Source organism: Oreochromis aureus, linkage group 11, assembly GCF_013358895.1.
Source record: "Oreochromis aureus strain Israel breed Guangdong linkage group 11, ZZ_aureus, whole genome shotgun sequence".
Classification (NCBI taxonomy): domain Eukaryota; kingdom Metazoa; phylum Chordata; class Actinopteri; order Cichliformes; family Cichlidae; genus Oreochromis; species Oreochromis aureus.
In genome coordinates this window covers 32752616-32780083 of record NC_052952.1, presented here as the reverse complement: position 1 = coordinate 32780083, position 27468 = coordinate 32752616, and the positions used below count along the sequence as shown (strand labels likewise).

Genomic DNA, 27468 nt, shown 5'->3' with positions numbered 1-27468 from the left:
ATATATAAAATATGGACCTTATTATAATAGTATATTGCATAGTATACTACAGACTCAATCGCTGCTTTAGAGTCCGATTTTTCCCTGTTATTATTTTAAACTGAATTATGTCTTAACCTCCAGCAGCTGCTCCATAAACCCTCTGATTCAGAGGAAGACCGATTCACAATCATTTTCTTGTTTCTGCTTCTGAGATAAAGGGAAAAAAAACCTTGTCTGTTATTGGGCGTCTTACCTTTGGTCCTGCTATTCCAACACCTGGAGCTCCTTTGGGTCCTGGAGGCCCAGCTGGACCCTGATCTCCCTATAGGAAAAAAAGAGCATTAAGTTGAAGGTATGAGACTAATAACTTGGGGTTTTTTTTGTTTTTTTTAAACCAATGTTCCTAAATTTTGTAGCATGGTGGTTAACGCCTTCTTGCCAGCAAGAAGGTCCTCAGTTTGAATCCACCATCCAGGCAGGGCCTTTCTGTGTGGAGTTGACCCAAAAGACATGGATGGGGTTATGTTAATTAGAGATTGTAAAATTATCCGTAGGTGTGACGTGAATGTGAATGGTTGTCTGTTTAGTGGCCCCTATGCCAGCTGGGATATGCTGTAGTCCCCATGCAACACTGAACTGGGTGAGTGGAAGAAGATGGATGTTTCTAAATCTATTTTTGATGAGAAAAAGTCAAAGTGACAGTATAGCATGTCTGCCTTCAGTTTCGGTTTTTATTTCTAAATGAAACATTAGTCAGGACTGTGTTGAAGGACTTTAATTCTTTGTTATTGTTAATCAAATGTTTTTTGGATTTCCCAGGCTTAAATTTCACACCTGCACACTCACAGGTGGTGACTTAACTCCAAGAAATGATATTAGAAATAAAACCAGTAGCAATGTGAGATGTAGTGTACCACAAAGGAAAAGAAAAAAAGGCATTTTGGACTCTTCCCTCTAATGGAGGGGTGTTAAACTCATTTTAATTCTGCGGGCCTCAAATGGTCTAGCTTTGCTGTGTGTTAATAAGGCCAGACGAGTAAAATCATTGTGTAATAATATATGCTGAAACAAAAAGCCTCTTTAAAGGTTACGACGTGAAAGAAGGTGAAAATGTGTCCCTGAGTCAGAGCCACGACTAAAGCTGAAAGCCTAAACTAGAATAAAACACAACAGATGAGACGTTTTGACATAAATAACTGTGATTTCATGTCTCAGTGTCTATTTCAAACTCTGCTTACCTGACAGACTGATGTTGGAGGGAAAAACTCCACGAAACCAATTACCGCTAATCTTTCTATTAAATGATGTTTCAGTTCACCAGGTTCCTAAAATTATTTCAGTTTATATCACATTCATTGAGTCTGTTATTACATGTACATCACAGTTTACTGATTACAGTGGAAAGCCCTTCACATCATTCCTTTTTACGATTCAAAAACCTTGTAAACATTTCCACTACTAGAAATTATCACAAAAGGATTAGCCGAGCAGTGACAAAGAGGAATAATTAATGACTTTTCATTTCTTTACTTAACAAAGCCATCAAGCTGACAAAAGACCCTTTGATGGACTCATTCTGGTCCCTGGGCCACATGTTTGACATGTTTACCTTTTCTCCTTGAAGTCCTGGACCAGGAGCACCAACTGGACCTTGATTTCCTGGTGGCCCAAAATTGCCCTGAGAAAAAGGAATAGAAGAAATGCAACGATTAAAGATTCAGATCTGTACATGGAGGCATCGATGAGGAATTCAGCAGTAAATTTAGGTTCAAATCACCTTGTCACCTTTGATCCCAATACCAGGAAGCCCTCGACTTCCCTTTGGACCTTCATATCCTCGATCACCCTAAAGAAAATATGAGAAATCTGATTTATACATAGCTGTATGTAAAGTATGAAATTTAGAATAGCAATCTTTTAAACCTACCACTTACACTGATCTGTACATTTTTTAAAATATAAATTAGTCTGTTTCTTTTCCCAAACTCTTCTTTGGTTGCTGGCTGCACTTTGTTCCATGCTCTGTAGAGATGATCCCACACTGCTACAATCATTTTGAGGTCTGGGCTTTGAGGAGGCCAATCCATGATTCCAGGTGTTCCACTGTGTGCTTTTCTATTCAGATATGCTTTTATTGCACTGGATGCATACATGGGATCATTCTCATGCTGAGAAAAGACGCTGTTGTCAATTAGAAACTTTCCAGATAGTTATTAGATTATATGGATCAAAATCTGCTTAAGTCCACTTTAAAAATTATTTTAAAAAGTCTGGCTACTTGGAAAAAAAATATAAAAAAGGTGAGTTGAGACTTTTATACAGTACTGTATGTAATCAAAGACTTTTCCCACCTTTGGTCCTGGAAACCCCTCTCCAGGAGGTCCAGGATTTCCTTGTGTTCCAGGTGATCCTTGGGGTCCCTGGAACAAACAGAACTTTAAATAAAAGTCTCTGTACTTGTGAAGGTTTTAGTAGCTGCAGACCTAAAACAGAAAAGGGTGATTTAAAAAAAAGAAAAAGAAAAGGGAAGCTACCTAGGACTTACACAAGATTTATCTGAGTTATCAGGCTTAGCTGACAACCCCCGATGTAACAAACAGTCAGATCCCATATGGGACATGATATTTACTGTATTTGCTTTAGCCTCCCAAATGCAAACTGCTTTGCAACCCATCTCACTTTGGCTCCTCTATTCATGCTGTGTGAGTCTTCCTGCTACCCTGTAGGCTAATAAAGGATTAATTAACCTCTTCCATGCGCATAAATGTAAGGGTAGGTAAGTCCCAGAACAGAGCTGCGATGTCACTTATAAACTAGGGTGGATAAAAATACCTTCTTCTTGTGATTATTGTGGTCTGAGTTAGCTAACAGGGTAACAAATTAAAAGAAATGCCTAAATGATTGTGCATCACAGTAAAATAATCAACAATAACATCAAAAATCATATGGAAAAAAATACTACAGAGTTCTAGAGAGTTCTAGAGAGTTGAGTTCTCGATATTTGTAGAATAAATGGCACATTGAAGCTGTTTTGGTGGCACAAAGCGGCTCAGCAGCTTACTAAGTTACGATAGTTTTGTCTAACTTTTATCTCACTTGTCTGTATGTTTAGAAATAAAAGCTCACTACGATACTGTTACTCATAAGATACAAGATCTTAATGCCAAAGATCCTAATCTTCATACTTACCGGGAGTCCTGGTTCACCTATCCCCGGAGGACCTGCTGGACCTGGTCTTCCCTGATTACCCTTGTCACCCTGTAATTAGTAAAAAGTAAAAACAAAATTTCCCATAATAAAGTAATAAAACATATTTTTTATTCAGTGTCTTACAGTTAGTAGCAGTTCAACTGAGATGATTTAATAGGTCTTTGAATTCCTTTCTCACAGAAACAAAACCTCACCGCTGTTCGGCTTTCAGCAGTGAAATATCTCTCTCCATCCTCACTGACATTTTCACTCTGAATTATGATTTTTATAGTAATTGTAATATAAATGTGTCACCTTGGCTCCTGGGAATCCGATACCAATGTCTCCTGGTTGTCCAGGTGCACCGCTGGGTCCTCTGTCTCCCTGAGAGTAATCAAGTTCAAAGGTTTGCGTGTTACGTGATGGTACAGCAAACAACACAGAAAACAGGTTAACAGAATGTAAAATGACGAGATGACGGATGGTGCCAGGATGCATGTAGCTGTCCTTCTAATCCAATAAAATCATTCTAATGTATTGTTTTATTCTCTATGGGGACCTGTTATGCTCCATATTTTTACTATTGGACCCCCTGTGACATCACACAGAGCCAAGAGTAGAAAAAAATATTGGAAACTGAGGATTTACACACACTGAACTTTAGCTATGTTCAGTATGAGAATCCATCATTTCAAAAATGCATAAGACGGGGAAAAAGCAATGAAAGAACAACCTCAGGGATTCTTTCAGGGAAACTTTGCTGTACACACAGCTGTACAGTACAAACGATTTATTCATGAACAACTCAAGTACTGCTGTGGTAGAATTCAAAACTAAATAAAGATGAAGAAATATATTTGAGAGAACCATCCAATCCAGGATACTGACAAAGCAGTCTAACTGGGAAACTTTAGTCCAAGCAGCAAATGCTGTATATAATGCTTATGGAATTTTTTATTGTTTTTATTTTTTTATTACATGTAAACTCAAAGTGCTTCACATAAATGTTGCAGGCCCTGAACATGAGAAAATACAAGTTCTCTTGTCACCCTGACACTGACTCAGTAAATCAACCTCACTGTTGAAAAAATATACCACTTAGGAATAATCTTCAAACAGCACAGCCAAAAAAATAAAAATAAATAACAGCAGAGCATGAACTCAGTCTCTGGATCCAGAAAGACATCTGGGATATTTTCTTGAGAACGTCAAGATGACGTCTCCCAGTATTTCTTATTTCAGTTTCATAGTGTGTATTTGTGAAGGTAGAATGTCCATTTTTACGCCATCTTTATGCAAATCTATTCAAAACCTTTTTGCAAAAAACAACCAGATAAACTTATCCGATCACATAGCTTACTAAAAACTGTAATCAGACGTTCAGAGTGTGGGCTTCTTTTTTAATATGCTTTAAATCACATATGATTTTATCGGCATAAAGACATCTTTGTTAAAAAGCAGTGGGGCAGCTCTGTGGCAATGGAAGCAACACCATCTTATTAGGCTTTGGTACACACTGTAAAGGTCAGTATTATGTCCCTCGCTTTCTTGAGCCAAAGCTGATATGTGACCATGCAGATGTTGTCAGGGAAAGTGTCCACATAGTCCTGCATATGAATGATGGTGTGTCAGAGATAGCAACATTTTCTTTTTGTCTGACCAAATAGTCATGATTTGATTGAAATGATAATCTAAGCCTTTGGTATACATAACTTTTAGTTCCCTAAACTGAAGAAGACTCATATGCCTGCCTATAAAACCTCAAAGTGGACATCATTTAAGAGTTTGTATGGAAAAACAATGAGTTGCAACAAGTGAGTTCTTGAGCTTCGGGGGACCTTGTAGGTTTAATTTTGTACTTGAAAGAGTGTTAAGAAGGCAAACGGTATATTTTCAAAACTACTTTTGCTCAATACAAAGCAGCACTACGAGCATTATTTTAGAATGAAAATATAAATGTTTAAGTTCATAAGGAACTATTTTATTTAGAGATTAATGTCACAGTATCTCAAAAACAGGGTTTTTATATTCTAAGGACAAAGTCACAAAATTCTAGAAACTTTTGTGGAAATATCCAAAACTTTACTACATAGTCGTGTAAGAGAGAAAGTTTTCACAGGACTATATGCACACCATATAATTTGAAAAAAGTCAAACAAGGCTTGACAAGAAGATTCTCTAAAAAGAAGATGGCAGCAAAGTTTAGGTTTGCAAAACTGCATCTAAAGAAACAATTTCTGGAACAATGTTCTTTGGACTGATGAGACCAAGGTGGAGATGTTGGGCAGTTGGGCTACTTTGAAGCCGAGGCTTAGTTTTACACTTCATGTCTGTTCTCCCCTCATTTCCCTAAATTGTCTAAAGCCTGATGGTCCCACTATGAAGCAACTTCAATGTAGTCAGGCTCTCTTGAAGTTAGCTGGTTTGACAAAACCTAAAACCTGAGAAACATCACAACAGTGGTTATCAGTTTTCTTTGTTCACCCAGGCTTTCTGCTTTGAGCGCCGAGCATGCTCACATAAAAGGGGACGTTTTACATGTCATTTAATTTTATCTGTGGTGTAAAATGGATCAACTGAGAACCAACTACTGCAATCAGACACATTATCCAAGGAAGGGTGAAAGAGTCTATTAAAAATATTAAACATTTAACAGCAAAAGGCATCACTGGTGCTGCAAAGACACTTGGGCAATGCTGCAGAAAATCATGACTCTTATGAATTCGTGATCATCACCAGCACACAGAGCAATCAAATAAATTACATATTACTCAAATTAATACATTTATTTTACAGCTGGGAGCACATTAGAGCTCTGAAACTTTAAACTTGATCCATTTAAACACTAAAGGCTAATAAGGGCTGTTGCCAGAACAAAGAGAAATTAATTCTATTGATTGGGGAATAAATAGTCTACACCTGTAGGCGATCAGTGTTCTAATCTGTGTTTTAGGAGCTGCAATTCCAGCAGTGTAAAAGACACTTAGCAGCATTAGGACCAAGCTTTAAAACATTCAGTCATTTTCTCCATCGCCAGCTGAAAACATGTAAATTTCAGCGAGGTGATGCAGTTTGTGCTTTGATCACATTCCTTCAGCAGCTGTATCGCACTAAAAACATACCGTAAATAAATCTGCCCTCAGTGTATAAGTAGTTCAATGTAGATCTTTATTGAAATGTCTGTTAGTGTTTCTCGTGCTCAGGTTCTTGTTTTTTCTCCCTGATGCCTCGTTTTCTTTGTGACTCTTTAAATCAACTATTAAATCTCGTCTATTGTTCAGATATTTTTGTTCCTGCACTTTGGATTTGGGTGGCACATCAACTCTGTGAAGAGATTTTGTTGCAGTTTTAAAAGCCAGTCCCACCAAGCAGGAATGACAGAAAATCCATTGCATCTTGAGAAACTTACTTTAGAACCCGATGGGCCTTCAGGACCCACTTCCCCTGGTGGTCCTGGCGCTCCCTGCAAAACAAATACACATTTACTCATTTATAACCTACATAATCCATAACCTTATATTTCACTTCTCAAATGAATCAAACAAAAAGCAGTCATGTATAAATCAAAAAGGAAGCCCCCACACTGTGTGACTGATCTGCAGGTCAAAACCAACCCACTGCCGCTGAATAAAAAATACAACAGGATTAACATCGACGTTCATGTCTTTCATGCCATTCGATTCTCATGCCTAGCTCGTGAAACAACAAGGTTATACTGACACTGTGCCAGTAGCACAGAGGAGGAAGAGTGCTGCTGTGCGGCCAGGTCGCTGCACTAATCCCATCACACAAAGTCTGTTCCTGCAAAAGAATAATATCCTGCAAGCCTGGATTCACATCTTTAGATAGCCCCAATGGTATCAGGATTACCCATAATCCAATATTCACATTCCATTAGTGCAAAGACGAATAAAAGACAAATTCCACTTCCATTTTTCATATTGAAGAGAATACCGACTGTCGGATGTCGACTTTTCAGGAGTCCGAGCGATGAGTTTTGAAAGTAATGGAACTTAAATTTTGACACTGAAAAATAGAAAATTGCTTGTGATTGAAAAAAGTCCAAATTCATTAAAAATCTGTTGTCTTTAAAGATAAATTATACCATCATCAAATCAGTGGGTGACAACTCAGTGGCTCCATCTTGTATAAACAGTTGGTCTGGTCGCCTTCCATGAATTACATGGACATCTTTTTATCCTCTCATTTCATGCATTCACATGTGTGTGAATAATGTAGACAAAAAGTCAGGAAAGCTTCACAAAAATGTGGGATTTAAACCAAGGCCCATAATTGTCACAATTCAGTATAAAACAAAACCAGAACTGAGACCGGTGGCCACTCTTACCTGTGCTCCTTTTGGTCCTTGTGGGCCCGGAGGACCCTCTGGGCCCTGCAACATAAAACCTATGTCACTACATGGACAAAGTCTGGGGTGTTTACTGAAACATCTCAGGAAAAAAATGACCATACAGTGTCACCCTTTTCCCCAGGAGTGCCACAGTCTCCTCTGTCCCCCTACAAGACCACAGGACACAACGTTAGACCCTGCAGATATTTTCAGAGGACATGTTTCAATAGTGAGAACAGAGCAGCTGAAAGGTCACAGTCACTCACCTTGTTGCCTTTGTAACCTGTGCGGCCCTGCAAACGATTCAAACAGGTTCAAAATCGATGTTTCATCTCTTAACATGCATGCTGTTTGGCAGTTGTGCAAAAACAAGGGACAAATCTACTTTCTTACCGGTGGACCATCACTTCCAGGTGTGCCATTCAGCCCAGGCTCCCCCTTTAAACAGAGGCCCACTAATTAAACACTGAAATATTTTAGAAAGGCTTTCTTTGTGTCACGACTCACCCTCGCTCCTTTTTGACCAGCTGGCCCTCTGAAGCCTGGGTCTCCTTTTCTACCCTGCAAATATTACAAGTGTCAAGATGAAGCAATGATTAAGCTGTAAAGCTAATAGTGTTTTCCACGTATGAAACTCATCAATGTTTAGTTTCTGAAAACCCACAGGACTTCCTGGAGGACCTCTCTCTCCTCTTTCACACAGACATACTTGGGCCTGTGGACACTATCAGAGCGAGAAAAATATTATAAAGTCAGTGCAACCATTAGCCGTACTTAAGAGATGTTGACTTCCATTTTAATTCTTACCCCTTCATATGCAACTGCAACCTGTGAAAAAAAAACACAGAAGATAAAAAAATATGTCAGTTACGTCCATCTTTTATATACAGTCTAAGCCTGACTCCCACTGAGGAATGGTACTAATTGCTTGGCAGCAGATGTGTCCTCTACTTTAAAGTATTTTAAAGTCAGTACTTTTCCCCTTTACCTTAAAACCTGTTAAAGTTTCCACTATGATCTGACTGGGTCCAGGTGACATCATAGGTGAATCCAAGCCTTCTGGCGAATGCTTTCATGGCTGTTTTCTTTTTTGTGTGACCACACTGACTTGTCTTAAGCAACACTACACACCAACAATGTCTTTTCTTTTTCCATTTCTGCAAAGTGTACTTGGAAGAAATGTAATGGCATTGCTTGTCTGTGTTGTCAGCAGCTGCCCATGTCTGTAACTTATAACAGGATATTTTTATCCTATCTGGATAAAGGATCTAAATATTTCTGTTTGCCATGAACTATGTAAATAATTTTTTTTGTGATTTTCAGACTTGTATGTAGTTTTACTCTTCATGAAATACTATCTGCAGGACACTTGTACTTCACAGAACCTGAAAATCGTCTCTAAAGCTGTGTTTACATTATTATTTCCAGTGAACTAATCCCAACTGGTTTTTGGTTACCTTGTGACAACACATATAGAAAGATATAAAAACACAATACGCTAAAAGACAACTTTACAACAAACAATGAGGATTTGACAACTTTGGGCTTTGGGCACAAGATGAAAACTGAAAATCTGTCATTGTTAATGATGACATTTCATGGTACAATTTTAAAAGAACAATAAATCCAATCATGTGAACTCAACCTAAGCTTTTGGGGCACTTGGGTATGGGAGCTGCCTCAGCATAGCAGGTACGTAACCTCTATAAGTTCTACATTTGATAAAACTGGGTACTGTCCTCTGTCATGTAGCTGTCTCTGTTTTGGAAGTGCTAAATGTGATTGAATAAAATCGCACATTAATGAAAAGCAGAACAAGCCGTGCCAGTCTCTCAGACTAGCCGTGACCTCCTGCAGATATTTGACATTTCTGGGTGCTGTGGAAAATGCAAAGCAGTCAGGAAAACACCCTCATGCAGACACAACTCTGTGACTTGAGACGTGAACCCGCTGTGAGGACAGCATGAGCATGAACAAGACTAAACAGAGGATGATCTCTGTAGCCCACTTCCAGACACAGCAGCTGATGTCAATAATTTTAGGAGAGTATGCGGGATGTCAGATACCTGAGTCATATTCTATTAAAAGGAGCTGCTGAATTATAGGTATCAGTAGTGCACATTTGTGTTACAGTGACAGCAGCCACATTCTGGTTTCATTTATTTTTTTTAAATTACAGTTAAGGTGATTTTCAGGATTGTTAAACTCTTTCAAAAAAGGGAATCGAGCAATGTAGCACTAAAACATACATCAAAGCAAAGGTTAATTTCTTCTGTTTGTACATAAACCTTTAATCTGTCAAACGCTAAACTTTTAGCCTCTTTTAACACCAACCAGGGAAGAAGTGACTCATTTAGGGCTTGCTGTGTTTAAACTTCTTCTTTAGGGGCCACCACAGGGGTATTTAGAAATACCCTACACCTGGGCGACTCTGATAAGAGGTTATAAAGTTTTATTTGTTATACTTTTATAATATTTGCCTGTCATCCACCCAATGCCATAAAGCTACCATGCAAGCAGTTTGCCTGATAGTTCTAAGATACTTTGACTTATGATCTTTTAGGGTAGAAATGCTCACCTTGTGTTTAGCGCATCCTCTGCTCTATTTACTAAGAAATTTAACCACCCAGTCAATTTAAAATAGATTGTTAGCTACACTGCAGCTCTTGTTAACACTCTTCTTTGCTGAGGGCACAGTCAAGAACAAAGATAGCCCTTAATGAAAATTCATAAACTTTTTCTGTGAGTGGTAAAAGAATTCAGGTAAATTAGGTGAAATGATTGGTTTAGTCTTGGACTTTGAGGTTTTACTATATCCTAATTTATAAATGTTTAATGTGGAGAATTGATTTATTTAATATAAATTTATTTATTACATAATAATATTATAAAAACTTTCGCCTGTATTGTCTTGATGCATGCTCAATCACCCAGGCACCTTATCGCAAGACAGTTATGGATTCAGACTTTCCAGAGACATTTAAGTTAGCTGTATGAAGATGTGGCATAGATAAGCCTTTGAATAGTCGGTAGAACTCGATAGGTACTACACAGTCCCAGTCCTTTTCCAGAACTTTCAAACTAAAACAGGAAGTAACCAAGTAGCTGTGGTAGCACTCATATAGTATATTTTTTGTTTCCCTGGACTGAATCTATAGTCAGCATCTTTATAGTAAGCGTCTTTTTTGCCATTCAGTAAGCTTTGTCAGGCTCTTCAATAACTGAAGTTTATTTTCAAGCACGATGTTTTTCCAAAAAAGCATTTCACCACTCTGATGTTTCTCGACTCTGTACTTGCACCTCTGTGCCTGAGCTCATTTTATGTGAAGCCAACACTCACCATCTCTTTGAGCAGCTTCTCTTCCAGCTGAGAGTCAAGCATACTTTGGACAAACTGCTGAGCAGGTGTGCTGGCGATGGCCCGGAGCTTGGCATTATTCTGCTGGGCAATATCTGATAGCCCAACAGCAAAGAACGTTATGCCATGACCCTTGGCCTCCACAGCAGCTGCAATCACATCAGGGTTACGGGGATGATCAACTCCATCTGTCATTAGCACCGCCACCCTCACGCTGTCCTTTGAGGTCTCATGCACCAGCAGCTGTGAGGCGTTGGTGATGGCGTAGGTGGTATAGGTGCCGTGACCGATGTAGTTCATGGTGCTGACTTGACCGTGAAAATAGTCCAGGTCTTTCCAGGCTGAGAATCTGTGCTCTATAGACACAGTGCTGCTGTACTGCAGTGCAGCCATCCGCACCTTCATCGTCCAGCCGGGTACCTGCAGCATGGCGAGCCGGGTGCTGAAGCTCAACACGAAGGTCTTCTGTTTCTCAAACAGTGATATGGTTGCGCTCTCAGAGCTGTCCAGGATGAACGCCACTTCCAGTGAACATGTCAGACCTACTTGAGAAGGAGATCACAAAAACTCACATGAAGCTAGAAGTATTAGAAACAGGACTAATTTCAGGATTGGCACTCTGACTCCTTTCTAACTTCTTTCCACAAATTCAGTCCCTTCTGCCAGCAGTCGGTATGTATCCATGTACACTGTCAAAAGTGCTCTAATGTCTCAAGGAACACATCGAACAGCTGTGGGTTCAAGTGTGATCATTAATTCATGAAATATTCTGGAATAAACCTGATTCGGGGAAAAAACCCACTCCCAAATTCCTAATACCAGATGCCACAGGAGACCTATAAAGGTCTTGTGTCCTGAGCCGTTTTGGCAGCATGAAGGGAAGCTACACAATAAATAATAAATACAGAGACTTAATTTTGTGGCAAGTCAGTGTAAGTGCAGCTTGTGAAAAAGTAAAGCAACAGTTTTGAGTAGTTCTACATTACTAAAACTGTCAAGTAAAGGCTCAAGGACCAAGTGAAAGACCCCAAATTGTCAACTTCCAACCTTAGAACTTACAGTTACTTTAGTTAAAGTTCCTCACTTCAGTTGCAATGGGATCAGAGTTAATGGTGTTTGTTTTTGTACTAAATGAAATCAAATTGCCACATGTATAATCCATTCAATTTTTTTACATTTAAAAAAAGGCACTTAAAGGAAGGCATTGTGGGTGGATGACTTAAGAACTTCTCATGTAGTTTTATTTTAACTTAAAATTTGATGACTCAACCATTTCATTGGCCTGATTTCACCATCCCTCATTCAACAATTTGTTCCGTCAATGCAACATAGTGACTTTCACCACCAGCATGTGGAGACCTCATCTAAAAATTACCATTTCTTCCCTCATCTTGCAGCCTGTAGTTGTTCCTGCGCCCTGTCTTTCTCCTCTGGCCTGTGGCCTTGTGTAGGAGAGCCAGCAGCAGAAGGCAGACCCCGATTCCTCTGCTCAGGTTTCCCTTCAGCAACATCCTAACAGAGAAAAGAGGAGAATGTTAGGGGGGAAAGCAGTGTATGCAAAGCACAATGAGTTATTTCATCTTTAACAGGATTCCTTTCACTATCATGGACACTGCTAACCACACCCAGTTGCAGATCCCAAAAAAGGGAGCTGTGTTCTGCAACTGCCGTTTCACAGAAATGGCAGCAATTCTAATGGTATTAATTTGCTTAGGTGACACCGTTCCTCCTACTGATAATGCACTTTCTCAAATACTTACTATATTACAGTGCCAACAATATGTAAATGTGTGTAAAACCAGAATAATCTGTGCAAATACTTTTCTGTTAACAGGTTACAAATGCTGCAGAATCTAAACAAATATAAAGTTAAAGCTGCCAGGTGATTGAGAAAAGGTCACAGCAAAGTACCTAGTTTGCAGTGCAAATACTGAAGTTGCCATTCAAACTGTGACACCACGAGTGTCACTACTTTGTAAAAAAGTTTTAAAAACAAAGCAAAGATATCTTTTTTTTTATTACCTCGAATCTCATTTAGCTGCAGCCAGTGTTTGTAGTCCAGTCAGCTCTTTGAGAGGCATTTCTCCGCGGAACCCCGGGTCCCTATAAACCAGACTGAGATAAACAGAGGACCATCGCATGAGCTGATGTGCTGTGTGTGTCAGAGTGTTTGTAGCCGGGGGCCCTCCCTGGTGCCGCTCCAACATTTTAGTCCAGTGCAACGCTTCATGCCTGACAGAAGGGATCCCGTGAAACTCTTTTGTGCACATTGAGTCCATGCACTGGAATCATTTAGATTTTTGAGACGCCAGATAAATAGCATTTGCAATAGTCATCACTCCAAGTCATAAATAATGCATCTAAAAACCACTGCCAACATAAAATAAAGCAGACTACATTAGTTTGCAGGGATAAAATAATTTTAAAGTATTTTTTTTCTCGGCATCTTGTTTTCCTTAACAAACGTGTCAGTTTTCTGGCTATCATGGGTTGATTACTAAGGAAAATGGTTCTGCAAAAAATCCCAAATGAATTTCTTTCTCTTGCCTTTTCCACTCTCCCCCACTAATGTGAAAAGCAGATGAATTGTGGTAGTATGATACTCTTGTACCGCGCAGAAATCGACCTCATTTCAATAACATTGTCAGTCCGACAACTCAACTCTTATTGCTTAAATACATTTAATAAATTAATTAACTTAAATAGTCATGATCTGAAATTGCCTAATTTCTTATATAAAACTGGCTGATTTCGTTGACTTCTTTTCTCTTTTTTATTCACTTAGCACCCTCTGCTGGTAAACCTCATCTTTAGCGGAACATGAAGTAGCTGACGTTGCTAATAACACGGACATGTTTTGGTGTAACACACAACATCCGCTTTGGCTCCAGGTTGCCCCTGGTCGACATGTGTATTTTAAGCTGTATCTCGTGCGTTCCTGTAAGTCGTCTTTGTTGTGTTTATGTAAGTAAAACCTCTTCTCGAAATGCTCAAACGGATGTTTTCGACTGCTGGTTAAACTGGCGCGAGCGAAACGGTCACGCGCTTGCTCTCCCTTTACTTGTTAGCATTAGCTTAGTTTAGCTAGCATGTCAACAAACTTAAAAGTAATACTATAGCTGCCCACGGCAGCTTTTTAACATGCTGGGCGATGAATTCAAACCAACTGTGCTACACTTCCACACAGAATTTAGGTTATATTGACGGTTTGGTTCATTGTATCATTACTTTAACATGTTAAAAGATTTCTCAGAACTGTCTGTTGTCCACGTTGCGACCACTGCACTCGGAGATGTGTAATATTTCTGCGCTGTCTCTGACCTTTGTTCATGTGCTCGTTTGTGTGATATTCTGCCGTATTTTCAGGCTGGAGAGGTTAAACTTCCCTGAAAACCTACTAGCTTCTGAATCATGAGCGGTTCCAAGCCCGACATCCTGTGGTCCCCCCACCACCCGGACCGCTACGTCATCTGTGACTCTGAACTGGGACTGTACCGGATCGGACCTGTGGGCAGCGCAGAAGCCAAGGCTGGCACCCTCCCACTCTCCGAGGAAACTGCTGCTACATTACTGGCCATCAATTCTGACACCCCTTATATGAAATGTGTGGCCTGGTACCCCAAGCACGAGCCGGAGTGTTTACTTGCCGTTGGCCAAGCCAACGGCAGGGTTGTGCTTACCAGCTTGGGCCAGAGCCACAACTCTGCATGCAAAGAGCTGGTGGGGAAAGAGTTTGTGCCCAAACATGCCCGTCAGTGCAACACTTTAGCTTGGAACCCTGTGGACAGCAACTTGTTGGCTGCTGGGTTAGACAAGCACAGGGCAGATTTCTCTGTCCTCATATGGGACATCAGCAGTAAATTGTCCCCAGAGACCAGTGTAGCAGCTGAGAAGATTCGCCTTTCATCTGTCGATTTGGACTCTAGCACAGTGGTGACCAAGCCGTTGTATGAGTTAGGCCAGAACGATGCTTGCCTCTCGCTTTGCTGGCTGCTCCGTGACCCAAAGCTGTTGCTGGCAGGCATGCACAGGAACCTTGCGATATTTGACCTGAGAAATACGAGTCAGAAAACATTTGTAAACACGAAAGCCATCCAAGGTGTGACAGTCGACCCGCACTTCCATGACCGCGTGGCCTCTTTCTTTGAGGGGCAGGTGGCCATTTGGGATCTGAGGAAATTTGAGAAGCCTGTGCTCACGCTGACTGAGCAGCCCAAGCCACTCACAAAGGTAGGATGGTGTTTGTTGTAAAGAAAACTAACCAAAGGCCACAGTAATAAGGATGCACTAATATACTAGCTTTGTGTATTGGTCATGTTAACTTTCAGACTTCTGCATTCCTCATTTAAAATTTCTATCATTTATTAATATCTACAAAGTTTGTAAGTTCAATTTTAGTGAAATAAAGGTCAGCATGACAAGTGGCTCGTTTAAAAATAAGTGATAACATATGACATATCTTATTTTCATACAAGGCTTCTCATCTGGCTGTGACTCCTTCTGTGTCAAAAAATGTTGTGACATAATTGTATTTTATAACCCAGAATTTGAAAATACTTACTCGAGGAACTACAACCATGATAATGAGTGGGTTTAAAGTTGATTCAATTGCAGTTTAAAAAACAACAAACAAACTGTGTGGTTTTTTTTTTTTTTTTATCTCTGAAATTTTCATGTGGTTATCTCCTTTTCTGGAAATGCTGGAATTTTTTTTTTTTTACCAAATTCAAAATTACAGTGTGTCTGTAACTTGACAAATATTTTCTTACTATTACGGTACAATTTGTTTTGGCTGCATTACATATACTAAAATTATTGTACCAAAAAAGAAGTCAGCTGATTCTGGCAGGGTCAGGTGGGAGGCACAGATTGATTTTTCAGGGAATAACCTCTGGTCATTCCACGCCTCTTCAGCAGTTGCTCAATGCCCCACATTCTGAGAACCACTGGTCTATTAGAAAATAAGATGTCAGCTTGTTTGCTTGTTTGTAACCCGTCAATTTTAGATTGCCTAAATCAGGGGTGTCCAACTCCAGGCCTCAAGGGCCGGGGTTCTGCAGGTTTTAGATATCACCATGGGTCAACATACCTGAATCAGATGATTAGTTCATTACCAGGCCTCTGGAGAACTACAAGACATGTTGAGGAGGTAATTTAGCCATTTGAATCAGCTGTATTGGATCGAGAACACATCTAAAACCTGCAGGACACCGGCCCTCGAGGCCTGGATTGGACACCCCTGGCCTAAATGTTCAAAGACAGAGTGATGAAATGCTCAAATAATTTTAAACTCTTTACTTGGTCTTCGTCACAAAGACCTGTTTCATTTAAATGAAAAAAGAGGTAATAAATGATATCAAAAACAAGATTAAGATGCATTAAAAACGTCACATTGTTATTTTAAAGGTTTATATTAGCTCAGGGTTTCACAGTCAGGGCATGCTTATTCAGTAGAAGTCTTTTTTTTCACTTTTTATTTTTTTATAGCTGATAAAATTCTGCTTTTTGTTCTCAGGTGGCATGGTGTCCAACCCGTACTGGCCTACTGGCCACGCTAACGCGTGACAGCAACATTATCCGCCTGTACGACATGCAGCACACTCCCACACCCATAGGTGATGAGACGGAGCCCACCATCATTGAGCGCAGTGTGCAGCCCTGTGAAAGTCAGATTGGCAGCTTTGCCTGGCACCCATCCTCTCAGAACCGCATGGTGGTGGTGTCAGCAACCAACCGTGTCATGACTGACTTCACGGTGTTTGAACGTATCTCACTGGCATGGAGCTCCACCACCTCTCTCATGTGGGCGTGTGGTAGACACTTGTACGAGTGTGTTGAGGATTCGGCGGAGGGAGTGGAGAGTATGATTGAGAAAGACATTGCCACTAAAATGAGGGAAAGGGCTCAGTCCAGGTACGGACATGATACCGTCCAGGTGTGGAGGAACCATTTGCTGGCGGGTGGGAAGGATGCCCAACTTAAGTCTTTATGGCATGATCTGTTCTATATCCTTTCAGGTGATGAAATGGTGGAAATATCTGCACGATGGCTTATTGATAATCTGTTTAATGGCAGAGAAAAACAGTCAGCCACCTGTTGAAACTGTATGCAGGTTATTTGTATTACTTTACAAAGCAGCAGTGAAGTGCTTCATTGCTCCGATGATGGTTCTCCTCATTTGAAGGTTTCTCCTCTAAAGACTTTATAGGGTAGATATTTATATCATTATTATTATTATTATTATTATTATTATTATTATTATTATTACTACTACTTCAAAATGTAACCTTTTAAATTAGTTCAGTAAAGAATTCAACGTTTAAAAAGGTTATCATTAAGACTATGAAGCCTATAATGGGCATAATAACACCTTTTATGTTATTCTTATTTAGTGTGCAAACACGAGAGCTTTCTTATCGAACGTTTGGCAAGAAAGTCAAAAAGGATTCTAAAATTACTCCCAAACTGAGTCATTAATGTTGATTCACTGATTAATTAAGTTTTGAATCATTTTTGGTTGCCTATAAATACATTGAATAGTTCTAAACATCCTCAGATGGTGACAGATTAAAATGTGGGGCAGTGTTTGAATGCATCTCACTGGCGTTATGTCCCACCTGCGCCCCCTGGTTCAATATAACGTCACTGCAGGCAGTGCTTGAATAACTAAGGAAAAATGAATGAATGCAAACGATTTATAACCATAGTAAAAATAACTTAAACATATTAACACATATAACATAATACATTATTTACTTTTGTCGTTGTTCAAGTTTAAAATGATTAATGTTGTAGTTGCCTTGTTATGTGCCTGTATTATGTTGTGTGGACTGCACACTGTTACAGTTCCTATGAAAGTATCACATATGAAACAGTGTGCGGAGGATATGGAGCTAAAACTTCAGGGGAACGTACAGTCTGTGGTTTATTCTGGGATTAAGAACATTGTCAAGACAACCTCAGGTAAAACAAATAACCAACTGATTGTCTGTGCCACAGGACACTTCACAGTAACTGTGTTTATTTGAAATTTCATACACTGAAAAACTGACTTCCTGTGTTTGTCTTTGTGGTCCCAAAGGGACAACCGAAAGCCGCAGGTGTTGGATTGGCTCGGACCGGCAGACAGATGTGCTGCGGTACCACAGTGAGGAGCGCTGCCTTGCCCTGCGGCTCTGTGGCTGGATCAGCAGGGGAACTGACACAGATGTGGAGAACTTCCTGCGATCACTGGAACAGGAACACGAGTGGGAGCGGGCGGCTGCTGTCGCTCTGTTCAACCTGGACATCCGCCGGGCAATCCAGATCCTCAACAAGGGAGCCATGGCAGAGAAAGGTGAGAGCTTTTAGGGACGAGAGGAAGGCGAGAGAAAGTAATTTGATGTAAGGGGAGATACTTTAGACAGACTACATAACTGTACATGTATCAAATATATGTAATTGTAATTGTTTGGTCTTTAAAATGTAAGAAAACAATGATCAAATCCTAATCACAGCTTTTCTATTGCTTCCATGTTGGCTTGTTTAATTTGAACAAACAGTTATTGATGAAAATTGTGTTCTACATCAAGCAATCTCTTGAAAAATGAAATGGAAGTCTTTGAAAAAAGGGGAATTTCATTAATGTAACAGCAGGAATCACATGTTTTTTACACTGAAGTTTAATGAAAATGGAGAGAAATGGCTGCTGTTTACACACGCCTTAACTGAGGAAAAAAAATTACACAAATGTAGGTCAAACGCTTTTCTGTTGTGTGCTCTAATAAGTGTTTCCTGAGTAAGACTGACAGAGTGATTCATTAGATAAGATGTGTCAACAGAGCCATCTCAGGACTTTCAGCGTTGCAGCTCTGACTTACAATGTATTGATTCCAATGTACAACCTTAAACCAACATTTTGTTATACCAGAGTAGTTCAGTTAGGTATTTTCCGAGCCTCACCCGGTCATATATCTGGAGGTAATAATATGTAATAAAAACTGTGCTGTATAGAGATTTCTGTTAGGGTTTATGATAGGTCTTACGTTGGGAGGCAAAGTCATTAAAAGTTCTTTTATTTAGCAAGAAATTGCAGTTTAAATTTGAAATAAAGCCCACAGTATGACAAAAGGGATATGGAGCTGGTTTAGGATAGGTTAGCCTTAAAAAATAAAAAGTAGGACACTTTTTTCCCCCTTCTAAGCAATAAAATCATCACCTTGAACAGCTGCCATAACCTTTTTCACACATGCACTGCAGCTGTGAGCATTTCTACATATTACCTCATGTAGATGTATATGAGAGCTAAATTGCCCACTGCAGTAAGAGGAGAGTTTAAATGGACTTAACCTGCCAGCTTCCCAGTACAAAGTCTATGTTTTGTCCATTTGTGTCCAGTGAGTGGGTGTCAAGTGTTCTGCCTTCAGTCTGAGCCGAACATTTCCAGTAGTGAGGATGTATCCGAAGCAGATTACTTCCTGCTGGGTGCTACATGTGTGAAAGGACAACTGTGGAAAATATTCTGACATGTTTTTTTTCCAACATTAATCTGGCTTTATTTGTGAGAATAGCTTCATCCTCTTTTTCAGATGTGCTGCTCTTACAGTGAAGACTACAGACTGTAAATAAATCTGCTTCTTTCACTTCATATTACTCACAGGTGACCTGAACCTGAATGTGGTTGCCATGGCTCTGTCAGGCTACACTGACGAAAAGTCGTCCCTGTGGAGAGAGATGTGCAGCTCTCTGAGGCTGCAGCTGAAGAACCCCTACCTCTGCATCATGTTTGCCTTTCTCACCAGTGAGCCTGGAGCCTACGATGGCGTGCTGGTATTGGATCTCTTTAATATCACGAACATTTGAAAGCTAGAAAAAAAACCCTTCTTTTTTTTTTCTAAGCACACTTTTCTCAACAGTGGCCCTTTTGTTCCCACTTCATAAAAGCGGTCAGGCGTTCTTAACGCAGTGATGAATACTCGGGTAATACTCCAGTGGTGTTTAGTGGGAAAATCCTCAGGTGCACAGGAAAAGATATGTTTTACGTTTCCGTCATAAAACACCTCTATGAAAAAGGAGTCTGTGCCCAGAACACAGTGTTGGTTTCTGCTTTTTCCTCCTGCAGCTGCTCAGATTCTGGCCTCTGGCTCCTCTCACTGTTATTTATGTCTGTAGACCTTTTCCTGGCAGAAAGTGATAAGAGGATTTATGCAGTCACTTTGACTTTGTTTCTTGCCATCTTTGCTTTGAGAATTGATTATTTGTCACAGATGATTTGTTTCTCGCAGCACTGTGGGTCAGAACAGGGTCACAAACACAGTTTTCTGTGCCAGTTTCAGTAGGAAGACTTTGACTCTTTAATGTAAAAAGTATCCACTATACTGAAGCTTCACCCCCTCCAAAGGGAAGATATGATTCTTTGTTTGTGTTTCAGTATGAGAGCAGCGTGGCTGTGAGAGACCGAGTGGCCTTTGCCTGTATGTTTCTCAATGATGCACAGGTAACTGCAGAGTGAAACTTTCAGCGGCAGATATAGTCTGAATATATCGCTGTTTGCTAACTTTGTATCTCTGCTGCAGCTACCACGATACATTGACAGACTAACCCTTGAGATGAAGGAGGCGGGCAACCTGGAGGGCATTCTGCTCACCGGACTAACTAAAGATGGCGTGGATCTTATGGAGAGCTATGTGGACCGAACTGGTGACGTCCAGACTGCCAGCTTCTGCATGCTGAAGGTACACAGACAGATTACACAGAACTGCTTATTTTTAGACTCATTCACACCAAACCTGCTTAGAATGGAGAGGGCACATGAGATTTGAGACGAGCCTCTATTTCATGAGGTCAAAGGAGTTTGCAAAGAAAAGCGTCTGGACTTCTTTAAGTTGCTTGAAGACGTTTCAGAAAGAAGTCCAGACGCTTTTCTTTGCAAACTCCTTTGACTACGATGACCTGGATGACTGAGAACCTTCACAGACATCTATTTCATGAGTTTCCTTGTCAAGATGGACAGTAGCTTTGTCAGCCAGACAAATAATACACACACAGATACACAAAGCAAAATACACCAGTACACAGAAGTACGTTAGACTGAGCAAACAGTGTTTGGCACAGATTTATGCTCTGATTGTTGTGCGTAAATTTATTCTCACAGTTTCTACTTTGCATTTTGCATATTTTCATTTTCAACTCTTTTGTGTCAAAAAAATTCAGTTCCACCTTTTAGGACTGCAGTTGGCGATGTTAGTTCTTATTCTGTTCTGCTGTCAAGTTAGCTTAATGTCGGTGTATGTCAACCAGCTCTCCGCCTGCTGGGCTGGTCAGAGTGGCCCACCAGCTGGAAGGAGGATATTTCAGAGCAGGATGGTTGGCAGAGACTGAACTTTGAAAATACGAGCATGTTTAGTAAATTAATGATAGATTGTGTTGATTTCTTGCATCATACTTGGATGGTTTGCTCTCACAGAGTTTATTGTTTGAGAAACACTAATAATAAGTACTACATGTGTCATAAGTATTACATGTGGTTTAGTTATGGAAGCTGAGGAGCATAAAGGAGGCAGTGGTGAATGCCCTAAAATATAACCACACATCAGATAGTCTGATATGATCCGACTTTTGCATTCTCAAGTGCAACCCTGTACCTGCAGTGCATATGTGAAAGCTGCCACTGTGTCTAAAAACTATGCCGCCCTTATTCTGATTTTCTCATTCTGGCTGTTGTAAACTACTCCCATAATTAAACAAACACTAGAGTGCATCAAATAAAGAGAAAGGAGCTGTCTGTCTGACCGTACCCTTTAAAAGATCAGTGCACATGCTAAAACTTGCCTCGTTGTTTGTGAAAGTTCACAGCTAACACCTACTGTAACGATACAAGTAACAGCCTCAATGGAGCTGATTGCCGCTGTGCACTTGTTTCTGGTACAGTAACACTAGAGACATCAAAGTGGCTGAACAGGTCTGTAACCTTTCATGCTGTAAAACAGCTCTCTGGGTTTGCTTCATTTTATTTTCCTGTCCTAACCTGCTTGTGAAAAGACAAAAGCTGCCTACAGCTACAGAAATGCCATACCTCACATACATATTATATGCACCTCTGTATTTGACTAGTAGAGATGAGAAGAAAGGGCATGGCTGCCTTCCCAAGCAGAACCCCTGCTGAAGTTGAAATGTCTTACAAGCCTAAATAATCTCTCTCTACAGGGTTCTCCGGGTGAAGTGCTGAAAGACCCTCGAGTCCAGTGCTGGATTGAAAACTACCGCAACCTGCTGGACGCTTGGAGATTCTGGCACAAACGAGCTGAGTTTGATATCCACAGAGGCAAGCTGGACCCCAGCTCCAAACCACTAGCCCAGGTGATTTTAGTGCTGAAATTGATATAGTGTAACTTCACCCACATCTCAGATTCCAACCGCTCAATGCATAGTTTTGAAATATGCTAAAAACTGCAAGAACCAGAGAGGGAGTGCCATCTCCAACTGTCCATTGAGATGTGAAGGGAAAGAATGTGGTATGGTGGTTCATCACAAAACCAAGTTATTGACTGAATCTGTGGTGACATTATATTATCTGAAAATGATAACAGTTTAACATAGACTGTATATGAATGATGGAAGTAGCCACATTGACGTGATTCGTGGTTTTGGACTTGCGTATTTTGAAGTCTTGTCATTCGTGCTAACAGACTAGTAAAACACCCACTTTACAGTTGTTGTTAAGGTAAAACTATCAGTAAAAACCAGGCTTTCCTGGCTTTTTTGTACATTTTAAGATAGAACTAGTACTTGATTTTAGAGCAACCACAGCCATTGCAGGAACAGCCGATTCTGTCACTTCTGCATTTTGCTGTTTGCATTTTACAGACTTCAACCATGGAGGGACAGGACAAGTTGTACATCCCCCGATTGGAGGATGGTTACAGTCTTTTTTTGGCACTATAGTGTCATCCCAAAGAATCGACTCAATCGCATCGAGTCGATGCGATTTAAAAGATGAAGTGGGTTAAGCTATTGTCAACTCGTGAAATGCCAGTTTTTATAAATTTGATATTAGTAACAGTATTGATGTATTTCATCACCATACAGTTGTTGTTATTGTTTTGTTTAGTTTAGTTAAAAACACGTTAGAGGTGAAATTTGATACATGCGTTTTTATTCTCTCAGTAAAACAGTGTTAAAGTGTCCTGTCATAAAATGACATATTCCAGGCTCTGACGTGATCCAGCACCTGCACACTCAAAGCAGTCTGTCTTGTTTCTGTGTTTGTTCTTGTTTGTTACTGTATTACGTATAACTACCCTTATATGAAAGTAGGACGGTTGTGCTGTTTATTACACTACAAGTAGAGTTTGTACCAAGCTCATAACACCCATAGCTCTCCTCTCAGTTTCTTGTCATAAAACCTGGTGGTATAGTCAGTATAGTCTGTGCTGTTTCTCCTTTTGTATTGGAGAAATCTGTTCCTGATACTATGCATACTCCACATTGGTTGATTTTTTTTTTTTTTTAAAGTAATTAATGTTTTTTTCAATAGAGTCTGGTATTAAAGGGTTTTTTAACATGTGATTACGTGTAAGCTAAATCTTGGCAGTGCTTCAGTGCATTGCTGAAATTCCAATAATCACACTTACGCCTGTTGGAATTATTGCTGTATTATCAAGTACTTATCTCACTCTTCCTTAAAAATAAAACCCCGACAGCTGGTCTGCATGCGGCTGTTGGTTTTACCTTCATGTTCACCGGGTCTTATCAGCCGACCTTTGCGTTTGTTTTTTGGCAGGTGTTTGTGAGCTGCAACTTCTGTGGGAAGTCCATCTCCTACAGCTGCTCCACAATACCTCACCAAGGCCGCGGCTTCAGCCAATATGGTGTCAGCGGCTCACCCACCAAGTCAAAAGTCACAAGTTGCCCTGGCTGCAGGAAACCGCTGCCACGCTGTGCCCTCTGCCTCATGAACATGGGCACACCTGTTTCCAATTGCCAAGGTAAACTGGACTATGTGGACAGATGCTCAGCTGATGTTTCCAGTAACAGGCACACATCTTGGAGCAGCTTAAGTGGCTGTAACACTTAACTGAGCATTTACCTGGGTTAATGTGTGGACTTTGATCTGCATTTAAGCACAGGAGCCACCTGGACTTTTAGTGTCAAGCCTTTTCTCCTTATTGCTCATAATAGGATAACATTCATAGATTATAACCTTACTGATATTTTATTTCTTTTTTGTTTTTTTGCAGGAACTGGTAAATCAGATGAAAAAGTGGACCTGACAAGGGAGAACAAACTGGCTCAGTTTAATAACTGGTTTACCTGGTGTCACAACTGTCGACATGGTGGCCATGCTGGCCACATGCTCAGCTGGTTCAGGTAGGAGGGATGCATGTGCTCAGAAAATCTTCAGACACATCTGCTGAAGTTCATGTTTTTATTTCTTTAACATAAACAATAAATAACCACGGAACAGTCACTCTTAAAGTTTGCTAAAAAGTTTTGCATTGTGTCATATGAAGTACTTTTACAAAATCAGTCATAGCAAAAAAATAAGGTAGAAAAATCAAATGAATGCTGAAAGGTATGCAGCAAGTCGGGTCAATTTATTTAAGTAACAGATTTACAAAACAGGCATTGACCAAAGTAGTGCACAGTAAGCGATTTAAAAAACAAAAAACCCCCAATTATTTAAGCAGAATTGAAAATGACAAATGAAAAAAGGAAGTCATCCTAAGAACAACTTAGAAAATGGTATTACAAATTACAAGGGGGCAGACAAAGAATCAACAAAAGACACAGTTAATGTCTTAGACGTAGACCAAAATTAGAATAAATTTGGCTTCAGTCGAGATTTGAATGCAGTTAGTGAGGCAGATGATCTGAAGGGGATGGCTGTTCCAGAAAGTCAGTCTGATGCCTGAACCTACTAACTCCTGAGCTAAGCAATTCACTCTTTAACGGCTCTGATAGATACTCGGTGTGAGCAAAATAATTTAAAAATAAATCTCGCATTACACTGGAAACAAATTTTTATTTTAGTCTTTGTTCCCTTTGTATAGCGCTTTGGCTGGGTGGTGAGAAAGATTGCTGCAATTTACTGAACGCAGAAGCTACTCAGACGCTATGAATAGGTAGAATGCTGTGTGGTTAAAACGTTGGCTTCAACAAGAAAGGGAACCACGGCAGATTTCACCACGAAGAGGAAGAAGCAAAAAAAAAAAAAAAAAAAAAAAACGAAGCAACGAAAACAAGGCTAACATACAGAAGCACAAACAACAGTTTTGTTAGTTTTTGATTGTTTTTAACTCTGTTTTTGTATTTGAGTGAAACCAATTCTGTGCATATTGTGATTTCCGTCTTCTCTGCCAGGGGAGCTAACCTGGAGGACGAACAACAGCGCAAACACGAACAAGAGCAGCTTACATCACCACATGTTTTTGAGCCTGCCCCCTCGTACATTGGTTTTTTAAAAAATTATTATTTAGTTGTCGCTTTGTCGTTTTTTTTTTTTGTCAGAAGAAAATGGTCATTGACGAAGACTAGGACAAAAGTTACTGGTCATTGAAATTAGCTCTAGCATAGGATTGTTGCACTACCATGTCGTAATCTCTAGGCTTGGAGAGAAAAAGAGCATCTGCAGTGCAGTGATTATTATGAAAAGCAAAGTTTTTGTTCTGAGCTTTATTTTTTTTTTTAACTGTTACTTAACTGTAAGGGTAAATGTGTACCTCATACACCTAATATGCTCTTCTTCTGGTCCTTTGACTATTTATGCCTTCTGCACTACAACCTGTTCTCATTTTTGTGCATAATGTTTCACTGCTTTTTCTAGTTTTGCTCAAAAAGTTGCCTGCCATTATCTCCTGCCACAAATGTAATACCACTTTGAGTGTTTTCACTGCTTTAAAATTATATTTAAAAGTAAAACTACAGGAATTTGTGGAACAAATTCCAAACCACAGTTTCATAATCAAAAATCCAGAAAGCTGAAAGTACCAATGTGCTGTGTTCTTCTGTTTTCTCTGAGCTGAGAGAACTGTGCAAACTCCTAGCTTTTGTACACTTACCTGCATGTTTTGTTTTAATCGACCTTCATATGTGTCTTACAGAGACCACACAGAGTGCCCAGTGTCAGCGTGTACGTGTAAATGCATGCAGCTGGACACTACAGGGAATCTGGTGCCTTCAGACAGCAGCTAAACAGGAGATGCCTGTGGAACTGAGGCCAAACACCAGCAGGTTCACCTCTGCAATCGCCAGCCAACAATGGGGCGACGGTGGCAGCGATGTCCTTTTCTAAAGAGGCTGCTTGAATTGAATAGAATGAAATGATGTTAAGTTATATAGTCTAGTGAATGTAACATTGTAACTGAGCCCTGTATTAAGAAGGGAGGCAGTGTGTGTGACTGATCTGACTAATTGAATCAATGACTGAAAGGGAGCGAATGCACACTCGATGTTCTGCTAATGAAAATCAAACACAAGAGGCTCTGTTGCATTCAGCCTCTTCCAGTTTAGCCTGAATCAGGAATCTTGTGATTTATAGTGATCTCTTACACAAAAAAAGTTTTCCACTCACACATCAGAATGTAAAGATGTGATCACAGGTGCCAATATGTCTGAGCTACATTTGTTGGCTCTTGTTTTAATACGCTGTACTGTATAACGTCTGTGTTACAAAGGATATTCACATACCTCATCAAAGCATTGTTCGGGGTGAAGGATGGTACCCCGGGTGATGGTGGGGAGTTTAGCACACAATAACAGTCTTCTTGCTCTCTTCATGTTCCTCTGTGCCACTCTTCATCTGGCATTGTGGAGGGCAGGGGCGGTGCGGGTGGGGTGGTTAGGGGAGGACGAGGAACTGGAGAAAGTAGGGGTGGTGATGGGTGAGGAGGAGAGTGTGGGGAGGGTGCGTCTTTATTCACCAGCCCACTCCAGGCCTGTAGTCTGTGAAAGAAGCGCCCCAGAAAACAGCAGCTGCTCGGCACTCTGACAAGACCCTCCAGATTGTTCCCCTCATAAAGAACCTCAGCTGCCGGAACACTATTGACTCAAAGAGAGGGCGAGCGAACAGACAGCCCAAGCCTTGCACACCCCCTCTTGCACCCTGTGCACACACACTTGCCCTCTCTTTCTTTCTCTCTCCCTCTGGTGTCCAAATTGCACCCAAAAACTATGCATACCACACATCAATCCAAGGATGGGCGCTGTCTGTGGTGGGGGGAGCGGCCGTGTGTAAACCGCATTGTAAATGGGCTTTCTCTCTTTCTCTGCCACCCTCCCCGCACAGTCACTAACCCAGGGAGGCATTGTAAGTGAGAGGCGGTCTGCACTAGAGCTGGCTAAATCACTTAGTCATGGAGTAAGGAGGAGGAGGTGGTGGTGACGGTGATGAGAGGGGGGGCACAGGAGCTACTGTATGCTGCTTTCACCAGGATCTTTTTCTCGGTGTGGGAGGTTTATAAGTCTGCGTGCCCTTTTGTGAACTGTTTTGGAGTGGAGCTGACAAATTGGCGAGTCGTGTAGCATCCCGAAAAACAGATAGGCTGGAATTTCATCCTTTCACTGTTTCTTGTGTTTGCCCTTTTAAATAAATTCTGACTGACAAATTGGA

At 40.4% G+C, this 27468-nt stretch overlaps 2 protein-coding genes across 4 annotated transcripts in view; one reads left to right on the top strand and one right to left on the bottom strand.

The window, feature by feature from the left end:
- The window catches only part of col28a1b (collagen, type XXVIII, alpha 1b), a 23164-nt gene extending 8837 nt beyond the window's left edge, over positions 1-14327 (bottom strand). The window contains exons 1-18 of one of the 3 annotated variants that reach the window (XM_039619708.1): positions 14202-14327; positions 12903-12995; positions 12256-12392; positions 10863-11425; positions 8330-8350; positions 8187-8246; positions 8030-8083; positions 7916-7960; positions 7789-7815; positions 7645-7689; positions 7520-7564; positions 6581-6634; positions 3487-3555; positions 3172-3240; positions 2334-2402; positions 1760-1828; positions 1592-1660; positions 236-304 (exon numbers count right to left, since the gene is read on the bottom strand). In XM_039619708.1, coding sequence (XP_039475642.1) covers positions 236-304; positions 1592-1660; positions 1760-1828; positions 2334-2402; positions 3172-3240; positions 3487-3555; positions 6581-6634; positions 7520-7564; positions 7645-7689; positions 7789-7815; positions 7916-7960; positions 8030-8083; positions 8187-8246; positions 8330-8350; positions 10863-11425; positions 12256-12391 — 1464 coding nt within the window. In that variant the 5' untranslated portion in view covers position 12392; positions 12903-12995; positions 14202-14327. Of the gene's footprint in view, positions 1-235; positions 305-1591; positions 1661-1759; positions 1829-2333; positions 2403-3171; positions 3241-3486; positions 3556-6580; positions 6635-7519; positions 7565-7644; positions 7690-7788; positions 7816-7915; positions 7961-8029; positions 8084-8186; positions 8247-8329; positions 8351-10862; positions 11426-12255; positions 12393-12902; positions 13112-14201 lie in introns of those variants that run through there. The other 2 variants (XM_039619707.1, XM_039619709.1) reach the window with 2 other exon arrangements.
- Positions 14254-27468, top strand: mios (missing oocyte, meiosis regulator, homolog (Drosophila)). Its single transcript, XM_031758558.2, has 11 exons — positions 14254-15110; positions 16396-16885; positions 17745-17843; positions 17962-18216; positions 19519-19688; positions 20290-20355; positions 20435-20593; positions 22065-22217; positions 23641-23845; positions 24098-24227; positions 25961-27468. The coding sequence occupies exons 1-11, from the start codon at positions 14292-14294 to the stop codon at positions 26049-26051; spliced, it is 2637 nt and encodes an 878-aa protein (XP_031614418.1). The 5' UTR covers positions 14254-14291; the 3' UTR covers positions 26052-27468.

Bases quoted from the DNA above. Each gene is read 5' to 3' on its own strand.
- mios (XM_031758558.2), top strand. From the start codon at position 14,292: ATGAGCGGTTCCAAGCCCGACATCCTGTGGTCCCCCCACCACCCGGAC. The intron at 18,217-19,518 runs GTGAGAGCTTTT...TATTACTCACAG, and splicing joins GGGAGCCATGGCAGAGAAAG to GTGACCTGAACCTGAATGTG. The intron at 20,356-20,434 runs GTAACTGCAGAG...TCTCTGCTGCAG, and splicing joins TGTTTCTCAATGATGCACAG to CTACCACGATACATTGACAG.